Raw genomic sequence first — 14,010 nt, forward strand, 5'->3', positions numbered from 1 at the left:
CTCCCTGCACCAGCTCAAGCGCTCAGAGGGGAGTCAAACAAATGGCCAAACAAACTTCTGAAGACATAGACTGCATGTCTCCAGGTCACTCTGTGGATCTATCACAATAGTTGTGATGGGGAAAGAGGGAAATATATACATATCAGATAGTTGTCTGCACACATAGACCCAAATATGCCATTCAGACAGATCAAATATCTGCCCAGGCAGTAAAATGTTTAGGGCAGTAAAAGCCATAGTGATCTTTTCATGTGTGAGTGAGTGAGAAAGGCAGAAATTTGCAGTCTGCCAGGAAACCCCCTGTATGTCGGAGTGCGATGGTGTGTTTAATTTGTAGTGCGCAGAGCTGATCTGCATCCGCAGACGGAACATAGCCTGCAGAATGAAGTGCTAGCTGGAGAATCCAGATCACTTTGTTCACTGCGTTGAAGTACTTAAAACACACTTGTCTGAGCAGGATGTGATGCACCTTTTCCCATCAGTAGTTTTAATTGCCTTTGTCAGGCACCAGATCAGGTTTACAGCATTTTCTAGGCTCCATCTGCATCTGCTCTCCCTTCCCATCCCTCTGCCTGCAACGCTGGATGCAACAGCTGAGTCAGAAGGTTGTTACACATACACCAATGTATATAAGAGGTATATGTGTAACAAATAGAATGTGTCAGGGATTGGCAAGAGGTAATTTCTGTGATGCCATCTGAGAAACCACAGCTAGAGAATGGAAAGCTGCTGAACAAAATCTTGACTCAGCAGAAGGAGGTGACAGAGCATTCGCTAATTTTGTGAGGGCCAGGATTTCACTTCTTACATACAAGAATCATGCAAAAAAATCCGGCTTCCAGAAGTAGTGGTTTGAAGATACAACTACCTTCTTTCAGAGTCGTGGTTAGTGTTGATATGAAGGTGAATTGGGTTGTGTTTCTCAAATACATTTTTGAGATCTTGAATCATAAAGGAGTCAGATTTTTATCTGTATAGAGACACCAGAAGACCTGCAGTGCCATGAGGCTGCAATGTAGAGTGGGCAAAGCGTATGCATACTGTGAGTATGTGTGCATGTAGGTATTTGTATAGTGTATAGTGAGTGCATTTTAGGGGTTTGCTAGTGCATGAATTTGCACAGGCATGTGTTTGTGCTCACCTGAGTTTGCTCCCTAAGCCCGTCCTAGAGACAGTACCTCCACTGCAGTCGCCTGTTGTCTGTAACACTGAAACTTATCAGTGAGCAATACGAAACACCTTTCCCTTGGCCTAGTAGCTGGAAATTTCATTTATTTATTTATTTATTCCAATTTAACTTGAAACAGTGACTTGTGTTATGAATGCTATGCAGCATTTTATTACTGAGTTCCCTAATGAAACGGGTGCTTAACAAATCAGAATTGCTCAGGTTACTGGCTGTATAAATGCTGAGAACAGATCTGAATGATACGGCTAGTAAAGAAAAGGGTGCAGAATAACAGCAGAGTTCCTTTGGATTGATCTTCAAATGGATCAGGTCTTCTTGTAATAGTCTGTGCTCATCTGCTGCGGTGTATAGTATTTCAGACATCTGAAACCAGGTTCTAACCCGCCACAAATAGCTTCTCTTGCTCTCCGTCTGTAGTAGCTAATTGTTATTGCCCACAGTGGTTCCTGTGCCAATTAACATCTTAAGAGAACTCATCAGAACACTTGTTCTTTAGATTTTCTGTTCTGACACCATGTCTTTTAAGCATTTAGTACTTCAGACAGAACATGTGAGATATTTATAACCCTTGTATTATTATTGAGCTACACACCATGTCTTCAGTGACAGATTAAATGAACAGCACAAAATGTTGTGTTTCATCCATAAATTTCAACAGATGTTTGAATGTTGGTTGATTTATTGCATGTCCAACTTGGATCTTACACTGTTCTCATTGTGGCTGTACATGGTTTATTTAATAGTACTTTACAACAATTTTTTATGACATTTTTCAGTTTGAAGGTTGCAACAAGGCATTTTCTAGGCTTGAGAACCTTAAGATTCACCTCCGGAGTCATACTGGGGAGAAGCCATACCTGTGTCAGCATCCTGGCTGCCAGAAAGCTTTCAGCAACTCCAGTGACCGGGCAAAGCATCAGCGAACACACCTGGATACCGTAAGCATGATTTCATACTGAGAGTGGCACTGAGTTTTCCAATGGTCCTTGTACACAATCAGTTCTGCAACTGGAGGGTGACTTTTTCTTTTCATAAAAAAAAGCCTTGGAAAACTCAGCTATAAGAAACTGTACTTCTGTTTTGAATTGTATGTGCTTTGAGAAATGAAAAAATCTTGATCACAGAAAAGCCAATTCATCTGTCTCACTCATGCTGAGGAATAAGTTGCTCAGGAGCAAGTTACTCAGCAAACTCTCCCATTGTTCTTCTTCCAGTAAAAGGAGGCAGTAGTAGAATAAGGTACAGTGTGAGTGAATGCTGAGTCATTGCTACTGTACTAAATGTGTGTCATTGTCCTGCTTCCGGTCCTGTGTTGCTTCAGTAGCGTCTGTTCTGAATGCAGTTCAGACGTCTCAGTGGAAGGTAAATGCATCTCAGTTTTGGGTGTAATTTTGTAAAGGTAAAATGCTTCTATTTCATAACTATATGAAATTTGTTAAGTGCCCACTATCAGAATTAACTGTAAGAAACAAATTCTTTCCTTATGTACAGTTGGTAGATTCTGGCTTAACTGTACAAGTCTTCTCACTTGCCTTGCAGAGAAGATGGGAGCCTGTCTCGTGTCTTTGGCTCCAATAAAATTAAATCACCCTATTATGGGGAAGGAAAGTAAGTACACAACTTTGCAGACCAGTTAAGTCCTCAGCATAAAGCTTCTAAAGAATAGCAGGCAGACTTGTTCCTTTGTCTTTTTCAAAGAAGTGAATGTATGGTTTAACGTTTGGCCAAGTGTTTATGGGGCAGAACTTTTGAGTTTAATTGATATTTACTTTTTAAGCAGTTACACATTTCAGACAGTGCAGCATTAAGGAATGTCTAATGTACATTATGCCTTGCAAAAACAAACAAGTAAGAGAAGCGAGTCAGTCACATTTTCCAAACCAAAGCACACTTACAATAACAATGTTTTATTTATTTGAGAGTCAACCTGAGATATTTGAATTTGTAATTAGTTAAAAAATGCGTCTCTTTTGAAAGTGGATATACTAAACTGGGTGCACAGTTTTGAAATTTAACTGCTTGACTCTAATAGATATATATTTTGTATTAGCGAAAGGCACAAATGGCATCCCGTTTATAGTTTTGGAGGAGAATTCAAATGGTTACTCAAATAAGTAGAAATTCTTATATGTGTTGATCTGTGCATTATTGAAGACAAATCTCTTAACTTTCTATTTTCTTTTCCTTTCCCTTTATCTCTGTCTTTATTGTCTGAAATGCTCATAAATCAGGAAAAAGGTACAGTACTCATTTTCTAACTTTCTTAAGTGTCTAAAAATAACCTCCATGCTATTCTGTTGCAGGTTCTTTAAAAATGTTTCTGTAGTCCTACAACACAGTAACTAACTTCCACTTATCTGGTTTAATTGAAGTTCTGTGGTTTAGCTTACTGTATGGTGTGCTTACGTGAATGTGAAAAGGAACAGAGCTGCAGGATGGTGCTACTGTGCAGACTGCACGTTGTGTTAGCTCAGTGGACAGAGTAACTGCCTGGAATGTCAAAGCAAACAGCCACAAACCTTTTCAAGGGCAGTCAGATTTTCGTCTAGTTTCCCTGTCACCAAGTTGAATGATTCTATCACTAATTTGAATGACATCAAGGATGTGAAAAATACTCTGCTAGTTTTTCTGCTAAGGGATTTGTTAAAGTTTTCCATACTTTTTCCTCAGGTGTCAGTTCTCTGTGTTCCAGACACTCTCAATAAATCTGCTCTGCCCTGTAACTTTCTGGGTAGGTGCGGTGTTAGCCTGTAAGGTCATGGATTGGTGAATGATTTTATTATTCCTTCAGAAATTTCCTGCTGGCTGGACAGAGCAGCAATACTTATCCTCTGGAGGTACTTACAAAGAAAAGGGGTTTATATAGACTGCTTATTCCTTATTGAGTGCATTTGGAATTGGTTTTAAAGCTGCTCAATGTAGGTCACTCCATCATTTATCTTCTCCAAAAGGAGAATCTGCAAATCATTTCAGAGACTTACTAGTGTATGCTAGTTTGATCGAATCTCTACTAAATCATCTGGAAGTAGATCCTTCTCCTGGGTAGACGCAGAACAAAGGGAACGTGTCTGTCCCTGTGGTAAAAAGGGCATGTCATCACTCCTCCAGGAGCACAGCAACTTGTTTAAAGGACCTCTCAGTCACTTCCCCCAAAACTGGTGGGTTTTTTTCCATTTTGTGCATAGTCTTTCTGAAACCAAGTTGGGGATTAAAGAATGTGGCACTGAGGTCACAACAAACCAGTTTTCTACTTTGGTAAGACTCCAAAAGGACTTGCTAGTCCAAGTGAGAAGGCTAAGGTAATGTTGACAGATGAGGCAAGAAAACAGAAAAAAATAATGTTCCACTTGACTTTAAAACTTTGTGAGCTTTGACAGGCAGCGCTATTTCGCTATCACTGAAGTCGACGGCTACTTAATAACAAGCACCAGAGCCCCTTCGCTGCAGTTGGTAATTGCACATTCATTTGGTGGCTGTACTGTAACACAGGGATAGTGTTTCATTTGTTGGGAGTTAGGCATAACTAAGAGAAGAACTTGATGAGGCTTTCAGTCATTGGGACTCCAGAATCAGCGGTTAAACTGGAGCATCCTTTTTTTATTTTTAATTTTATTTTCCTATGAGAAGAGAGCACTGGAACTGCCTGCCTAGAATCAGATGGTTTTCCCAGGAGATAGTGCTCAAACTGTGCTACATAAAAGTGGCAAGCTCTGCCACATGCCAGAATCAGCTGGAAAGTCTTCCCGACAAAATCAACAATAGTGGATTTTTCTTTCTGTATTGATTTGCTCAGATGTTAATGTTTGATGCAGGTTGTTTGGTTAGGAGTTATAAAAAGAAAGACGTTGCTGCTGTTATTCAAAAGAGGGGTGAGGTATGAAGGAAACCAAATGTGTGCTATGCCACAGGTTTTGCTCTGCTGCATATGGAGCTGTTGTAAAAACTTCGTAAATCAGAACTCAAAACCAGAGCTACTATATTTTTAACTATACTGGGTGATCTCATGATCATTTTGTCTACTGTAAAATCTAGAAAAAAAAGTAATGCTCTCAAACCCCATCCAGTTACATCTCTAGCATTTAACTCAGCCCAGTAATCTATATCCAGCATGCCGGAGTATAGATGTGTCAAGTGCTCTCGGTGCTTGCACGGAGCGCAAAACCAGAGCTATCAATGTGGTTCTTCTGTTTGCATCAGGTCTGGTTGCGTACACAGAGGAGACAGAGCAAATGTGGAAACAGCAAACAGAGCAAACAGCACAGGCTTAACACTGCGTTTCACAGAAACTGCCATCCTTCGGCGCTCTGTGTGCTGATCGTAGGGATGCAGAGGAATATGAAATCTTTTCCCTTTCCTCACATTTACAGAAACCCTATGCCTGTCAGATTCCTGGCTGCTCCAAACGCTACACTGACCCCAGCTCTCTGCGCAAACATGTGAAAGCTCATTCAGCCAAAGAACAACAGGTGCGTAAGAAGGTAAGACCCACTAGTCATCTCCAGATCTCCTTGATACAGTTATTTTGAATTTACCTTTAGTTTATATATTTTCAAATCAGAGTTATTCTACAATATCACTAGAAGAAAACAAGTTGAGCTAATTTTCCTGTTGTTTTTTAATCACTATTGTTAACCAGTCCATCTTACACTTAGCACTTTCAAGGCTACCACCCTGGTTTTGGTTTGCCCCCCACTTTCTCTCCAAGCATTTCTTCCCTGTTCATCTTTCATACGCAAGCCCAAATTCTGCTGTCATTCACATAAACTGGCCATGCATTGAGTCTCTGCAATCAGCTAGTAAGTACATGTTGGCAGATCATCTAAAACACAAATGGAACTAAACCAAGATACTATGGAAATGTCGGGAAAGGAGCACTTGTAATAGTTGAGAATGAACCCCCCACACACTTTTCCCACCACATCTGTATTTAAAATGCATTTATAAATCATTCCAAACCCAGACTGGTAGTTATGTTTTCACTAGTATTAGATTCAAATAAGTATTTTGGTTTCTGTGGGCAAAATCCTGAACTTATTATTAAATGGGGATGCTCACGGACACCAGCCCAGGATCAGACACTTATTTATTACACATTTGTACACACAGTTTGTAAATAGATGATTGGGACCCCACAGAGCTGGTCTGTGACAGAACAGACCATGAGCATACTTCAAGCCCAGGAGTGGAAAGGAATGCAAGCCTTAGTGCACACTTACAGTTAGTTCAATAAGCAGCAATGATGTCTTCCCCCAGCTGCCTCGCCACTACCAAGAGCATCACAGATGAGACAGCAAAGCATGTTTAAAGGATGGAGGACAGAGCAGAAATGACAGCCTGGCAAGATAGAGCTAGGGAGCAGCTAGTTTGAAAAAATGTCAAAGGTTGGAACCAAAGTACCAGAGAGCAAAGAGAGGAACATGTGGAGAGAAGAAACAATAAGAGAACACAGGTGATCTTAGTTGCAGAACTTGGCATGAGCCATGGAGGAGTAAGAAGGATGTCAAAAAGGCCTAAATATCCTGCTGGAATACAACTGTGATAAGTTCATACTGATTTGTCCAGCCATACCCTCTGTCTTACACTCCTTCCCCCCTGCTGCCCCTCTTCTACAATTTTCACTTGGCTAGATTCATCAGTCTGAACTTATAGTCCACTTTCCTAGGACAGCTGTCTGTCCCCCACTTCTTCCTGTAACCTTCCTCTGTGTCAGGTGCATGCAGTCTGAGTAACAGTTCCTACAATATCAGTGTTCAGAATTGTGCACGTTATTTCAAATAGTCAGTCAAGAAACACCCATTACATGCTGAGCTTTGTGCCGTGGAGTAATATTCATGCCTAGCACTCATCCAATGCCCGCACCCGTCCAGTCTGCTGCTTCTCCATATATTGGGTCCAGTCAGAACTTCTCTTTAGCTTGGTAGAGCTGGAAAGGACTGCCTAGTTTTCAAGCCCAATTTTGTATTATCTGGCCATGTGGTTTCACTGCAGCTCTCTATTTTAGAACGTTCCACAGGGTGTGCTGTGCACACACCTCCCACAGCACAGGTCACAAAATTCCCAACGCTTCCCTAGAGCAACCTTTAGATCTTCATGAGAGTAAGAATCAGAAAGCCATAGCAGTAATTGGCCACAGAAAAAAGATTGACTGTGGCACCAAGTTATTTTGCAATAGCAAGTTCTTTGTGACAGGAAGATTTTGTTACGGGAACTTCTCAGCTGATTGTGGAAAGTGGCCATGCTCCCTATGCCAAAGGAGAGAAGCTCCCCATCTTTGCTTCCTGTGGTTGCTGATGTACTTCTTGGGGGAAGAAAGAGGGAATTATTTCCTAATACTGAACATGGGTATCATTTGTTCAGCTTGTATACTGCGCTGAATGCATTAATGTGTTAACATCCTTTACATCTGGACAAAGGAACAGTCCCCACTGTTATACCGTCACCTGCTGAGGCCTATTTCCAGTTCTATGAAGAAAGGTGGGAAAAAAAACCCTAAATCCAAACTTTGTCTTAAGGGGCACAAAGTTCTTCCTTTGCATAAGCAGCGGGAGGCCTTAAGCACAGAATCAATATAGAACAAATGCAGTACACACCAATTGCAAACTTAAGCTGCTTGGATGTACCAAGACATCAAATAGCTGGGGTTTCATATCTCTTAATCTCCTGGCTTGAGGAATTTCCCTCCATGCATATATATACTCTCCCATAGACTTATCAAGTCTATCTTAAAATAATGTTAGTTCCTGGCCTCCCACACCTTATTTGGTAGACCAGTCTAAATCTGCACTCGTCCAGTGGTTTGAAATCATCTTCAGATTTCCTGTCTCACTTATCCATGATAACATCATGAATACTTGATCCTGTGTCTTTTTTCCTTGAACTTAAAAGGCATCTGAAAAAACAGCAGATTTAAAGTGCATTTAGATGAGGCTCTCTTAAAAGGGACCAAAGCAAATCTGACTCATAAAGAATAATACACACACACACACCACCACCACCCCCAATTATTTCACTTAAATGTATTATGGGGGAAAAAAAACCCTTTCACAACTAAATAAATCTTGGTGTTATTGAAATGGTGACAATCTACTTTGGATTTCAGGTTTAGGAAAAAAGGGAAAAGACTTTATGCTCACTTGGTCATTTTTGGTTTAACTCAGAAGATGCAACTTGTCTGTTGGTATCAGCTTCCCAGGAGTTCTGAGTGGAAATTACTTAGCCAAGAAAGAAAAATTGACAGGCTGCTCTGCCCACATGTCTTGGTTGAGAGATGCTACCAAAATCTGCCACCTCTGATATAAAATAAAATGCCTGAACTTAGGCTTACATCAAAAGAATCTTGAATATTTAGTTCATAGCTTAGAAGATGACTGCGGTGATAATATTTGGGTTGTTCTGAAAGGCTTTACAAGAACAAAATAGGAGAAAGTTAGCTGTTAATTTAGTAGTAGTTTAAGTTTAATTGGCTGCAGATGCACTTTGTGGTCCAAATGTTAGATGTTTATCTTGAACCAACAAATGGCTGTATAGCAGAATTCTAAATAGGTTTGCCTGGACCTTTTATTTAGCATAACCAAACCCAGGGGAGATTGGTATGCAAAACTGTAAACGTAAAGACAATAACTATTTATTAATGGCTATAGAATATGATGGCTGTTTGTGTAATGTGAGCACTATATTATGACAAAAGCTTGGCAACATCAGCATGTTTGAAAGAGAATTAGAAATGCTTTTCTTTCTTAATTCTCCTCTCCTGCTGTTTTTAATATGATCGACATTGTGGTTTGCAAGAGTTTGCTTCAGACACTTCTGCCAGAGCTTTAATTTACATGGAGAACAGCTGACATATCAGTGATACCTCTTACACGTTACTGACAGCGCATTATTCCACCAGTTCTAATCTGATAAGCACAAACGCTTTTCCCTATCGAATGTCTTTCCAAGTGTCACAGTTACAAGGTGATGCAATCCTTTTGCCACAGAACCCAAGAAACTACAGAAAGCCTGAAAATATGCAGTTACATTACTCAGGAAGGTTTGAAGAAACACAGGGTACATTATTTTCTGAAGCAAATTATTGTTGATTTAAGATTAGCACACTTGTGCACTTAAGAAAACCAAAAAAATCTCTAATTAAAAATACCAAATAATAGATACATCCTCAATTACACCAAGTTCCTAAGAATGACATTTTATTCCTTCCTTCTATGCATAATCTCTAAGCAAAGAGACAGATGAATTTAATTAGAAGTTACTGGATTTGCTTTGAAATAAACATGTTTGTTTTGTCCTCTTCTTGTAGCTAAATTCATGTACCGATATTGAACAAGATGTCCTAAGCGAATGCTTAGCTATACAACAACTCCACACATCTTCACAACACATTTTGGATGGGAAATGTGGTAGATCTGTAGGCCACCATGATTTAATTACAGGTAAGAATACTTCTAATAAGTATGGTGTCATATGTCATATAATACAGGATTTAAAACAGAAAAAGTTATGGGTCTAATTTGCTACTATGGAAGATGAAAAAAACCCACCAAAACCAATAAAATGAAGTAATTTTGTGAGTTGTTTGCTACGGCCTGACATTTTTTTTTCAGAGTTAGTCAGCCCAAGAGCTCCTATTAATGTCACATGAAGGAGGTAGCAGCCTTGCTGAAAGTCTGCCTTTATCCATTTGTTCTCTTTTTTAAAAGTTTGCCTTGGCTTCGGCAGAATGCAGGTGCATGAGCTTTGCTAAAGCCAAATGAGTTCTCTAGCAAAGACAAAAGCACGCAGCAGTAAGGTTTTCCAGCTCTTTGGGAGCTGCAAAGAAGTTGATGAGGCCGTGTATTATCATGCACTGTGTGATTATAACAAATAATATGGTGATGTATGAATGGAGCAAAAGCTTGAATTTCAAATGTCAAACATAGTGTTTTAATTATCTTTGCTAGTATTTCATCTTCCTTTCATTCCTTCTTGTCTGTCTTTTCTTTCTTTCTTGTGGTTTCAACAAAAGCTGGCCCCTTTCAAGGATGTTAGACTGTTCTATGCGTTTTATAGGAAGAGAAAAAATGCTTCCATTCCCTTCTGCTGAAAATGAGATCTAGATTCACAACTTTTGAACCTCAGTAGAGGATCCTGAATCAGGGGTGTAACAACCTCAGGTTCTTGCTTAGCCAGCAGAGAGAAAGAGGAACTCTGGAAGGTCATCAGTTTAACTGCAATCTGCTTCACGCTGTGAAGGCACCCATATCCCCTCACTGATTCTAGAGATTAGAGTGGGGAACCTTTCACTTAGGTGTTTTCACTCTGGATTCTGTCTGTCCATGTAACTATTTAGCCCTTTTTCTAATTTTCATATTTATTTTATTTTTGGCTTGAGCAACATCATGTATCAGTGAGTTGCAAAGCCCACACTTCTGTGAAAATAATACTTCCCCTGGTTAATTTTGCATGTGCAACTTTCAGATGATGTTCAATGAAAAGAATATGCACATGGACTCTAAGCTGGTCTGCTTCGGTGGAACCTTCTTTGGAAAACCATTCATGTTGCTGCCTTTGAGAGTCCTCTAACTCTGTAATACCCATTTTGGGATGGGGTAACCAATACCATGCAAAAAAATCCAGATTACACCATTCACTTGATTTATAAGCTGTCATTGTCGTGTTTCCTTGTGTCCTTGTCTGTTATGTTACAGACCTATCCTAATACCTTACTAATTTTTTAATGGCAGTTACATATTAGAAATGGGATGGATATATGGCAACATGTTATATCTAGCACTTTGTATGGTCTGGAGAGAATCTCCAGAAAAAAGATGTAACAGATACGAATCACTTTTTCATTCTGTAGTTCTTTAAATAATAATGCATAGTAAACCCAGTTTTGGATAGACTGTTCCTAATTTTAGGGCAGGAATGTGGAGTCTGGTATACCACATGCTGTGCCTGAGAGTGGAGGACAGTCTGAATCATAGAACAGTTTGGGTTGGAAGGGACCCTTAAAGGCCATCTAGTCCAGCCCCCCGCAGTGAGCAGGGACATCTTCAACTCAATCAGGTTGCTCAGAGCCCCATCCCCTGACCTTGAATGTTTGCAGGGCTGGGGCATCTACCACCTCTCTGGGCAACCCCTGCCAGTGTTTCACCACCCTCATGGTAAAAAATTTTCTTCCTTATATCTAGTCTGAATCCGCCCTTTTTTAGTTTAAAACCATGACCCCTTGTCCTATCGCTACAGGCCCCGATAAAAGCTTTGACCTCATCTTTCTTATAAACCCCCTTCATGTACTCAAAGGCTGCAATAAGGTCTCGCCAGAGTCTTCTCTTCTCCAGGCTGAACTCTCTCAGCCTTTCCTCATAGGAGGAGGTGTTTAGATTGCAGAACAGAGCCAAGATGAGACACAAAAAGGGAGGGATGCCATTTTTGAAGACTTTACTCTCAAACTTGGTCAATATTATAAAAAGTTCAGTGCTATTAAAATCCAAAATTATTCCTAAAATTATTTAACTTAAAGCAAAATTAATCTATCTTGTTTTAAGATGCACTTTATCTTCTTTCAGTTCCACTGTGGAGGAGAGGCTTGACTTGGTATTACTAAATATGTTTAAAATCGATTTAGTAACTGAGTACAAGCTTTCCAGACAAACCCTAGCTTGTTTCTGTTGAGGCTTAGAGAAATCCAATTGTAAATGAGGATTAGAAAACAAAAATGCCTGGTGATAATTCCCCTGCACCCAGGGAAGAGCTGATGCACTTTATTAATACATTTTGCTTTGTAAAAGCAAAGTAATAAATTACTAAAAATTACTTAGGCAAGAATCTGCTGGTTTTTTTCTCACTCCAAACCTTAAAAAGTAAAAAATGCATCCTGGTTGACATGTCCTATTCTCCTTTCTAGTTCAATTTATGCTAAAATGTCAGAATATGACTTGTTAACAGAACGGAGTAGAAGGGGAAATAACCCATCATTCTAACATTGTTCCCCTGGGAGTCTGCACTCACGGTTTATACCTAGCTCCTCAAAAAGTGGCAGAAAGCTGGAGGGACTTGAGGGCATTATTTCCATCCTCTGTCTTTGTCCTCTGCACTCTTTAAGATCTGTGAGAGCAGTCCGTGGCCTCAGCTCTCCACCCTTGGCAGTCCAGTGTAGCTGAAGCATGGCTTGGCGTCTCGCTTCCAGGCAGGACAGGAAAGACAGTGACATTTCCCTCGGAACAGTCTGCACTTAAGAACCTCAGAAACAGCCTCAGATTTCAAGTGAAAACAATAAAACAGGAAAAGAGTTATTAACTTACAGATAAACAGACCAGCCCTAACCTCTCTGTGTCACTTCTGAGAACCTCTTGTGAAATTAAGGATTTTATCTATCAATAATACTGGCTTTCTCTGATATGATTTCTTTGCTGATTATATCAATCCATCACCAGGATGTTGTAAAAAAACTAGTAAATCATCCCTGATACTTCCATCAGGTCAACCAATGAGACCCCATCACATGCACAGTATGAAAAAGTGCCAGGGAAAATAAATCAAGATTTGAACAACTGTTTTACAGTGAAAAAGAAGTTGCTTCATACTGTGCATAGTACAATTCCATAGGCAAAACTGTTCCTCTGTCATGTTTTAGGGCACATAAGCTAGAGCGCTGATCCTTACAGAATCAAAGCATAAGGACATTCTTGCTGCCACCTATAGTCTGCAATCATTGCACATAGGCTCTTTCAAATAAGCAGAGGTAATATTTCTGGAGAAACCATCTGTAACACTCTATATAGGATATACATGGATCAATACAGTATATGATGTCCTCTTGATTCCAGGTCAAATTATGAAAATGTTCATGGTTTTGGCTTTTGAGTTTGGGTTTCCCACCCCCCTCCCCCCCCTTTTTTTTTCCCTGAAGAAACCACATTATTAATGTGCAGAGCTCTGGGGTTTAGGGATCGCCTGGATTCCTGGAGAGTTTCAGTTTTGTCTTTCTCCGAGTTAAAGCACATTTTAAATATGTCAGGGATGAAAGCCAATCACCGAAAAAAATGAAATATTTAAAAAGCTCTCATTCCTTGTGTCTGACTTCAAAGCAGGTTTGTGCTTAGGACTGGGTAAGACAGTGAGCAAAAGACTGTTTTGCAGTCAGAGGAACCCATCGTTAGCTTAAATCTTCCTCCTTTTTCCCTCCTCATAACTAAGATGCTTCATGGCTGCATACATTCAACTCTAGCTGTGCCCAAGAGCTCCTATCACTCTCCCTGCAAAGGAAGCGTCTCCATTTAGGTAATTCCACTCGGGCATCTTCTCTGGGCACATTTTATTATTGTTTTTCTGGTCTCAGCATAGAGCTGGGGGAAAAAAGTTGCTAGTCACAGATGTTCAGAGTACTGTTTTGGCAACGGATGTTAAGGTTAAAGGCCAAGCCATTTAAAATATTGATTGATGACATATATTTACAAGCTAAGATGGTCAATGCGTGAAGAGGCTCAAGGTGCACAGTCCTGAAGTGGTTGCACTTGCAGGAGCAGTCATTCATAACAGCTATAAAGGCTTCTGTGTGGCTTCAAATAATCAGAATATTATAGCTTGCTGCTGGAAAAAAAAAAAAAAAAGGAAGAAAAACTGTAAAACGAGTGAAATTTTAGAAGTATTGAAAATTATACTGAGGCTGGACTAGCAACTGCTCTTCCCGCCTTGAGTTCTTCTACCACAGAGGCACCTAGTTTCCTGGGCAAAGGGATCCACGCAGCAAAGGCAGCATTTCTCTCCCTTCGAAAAGATCTTCCTTTCCATTAGGGCTTGGCAGTGGGAAGGATTTCATACACCCTCATATCAGCAGA

General features: G+C 40.1%; 1 protein-coding gene across 3 annotated transcripts in view; it reads left to right on the forward strand.

Moving 5' to 3' along the window:
* Positions 1-14,010, forward strand: part of GLIS1 (GLIS family zinc finger 1) — a 211,102-nt gene that overhangs the window by 166,222 nt on the left and 30,870 nt on the right. For 2 of the 3 annotated variants that reach the window (XM_056356532.1, XM_056356534.1), the window contains exons 5-7: positions 1,966-2,127; positions 5,557-5,667; positions 9,489-9,621. In XM_056356532.1, the coding sequence (XP_056212507.1) occupies positions 1,966-2,127; positions 5,557-5,667; positions 9,489-9,621 (406 nt within the window). The remainder of the gene's footprint in view (positions 1-1,965; positions 2,128-5,556; positions 5,668-9,488; positions 9,622-14,010) is intronic. The other variant, XM_056356533.1, reaches the window with a different exon arrangement.

This window comes from Falco biarmicus, chromosome 11, assembly GCF_023638135.1.
Source record: "Falco biarmicus isolate bFalBia1 chromosome 11, bFalBia1.pri, whole genome shotgun sequence".
Taxonomy (NCBI): Eukaryota; Metazoa; Chordata; class Aves; order Falconiformes; family Falconidae; genus Falco; species Falco biarmicus.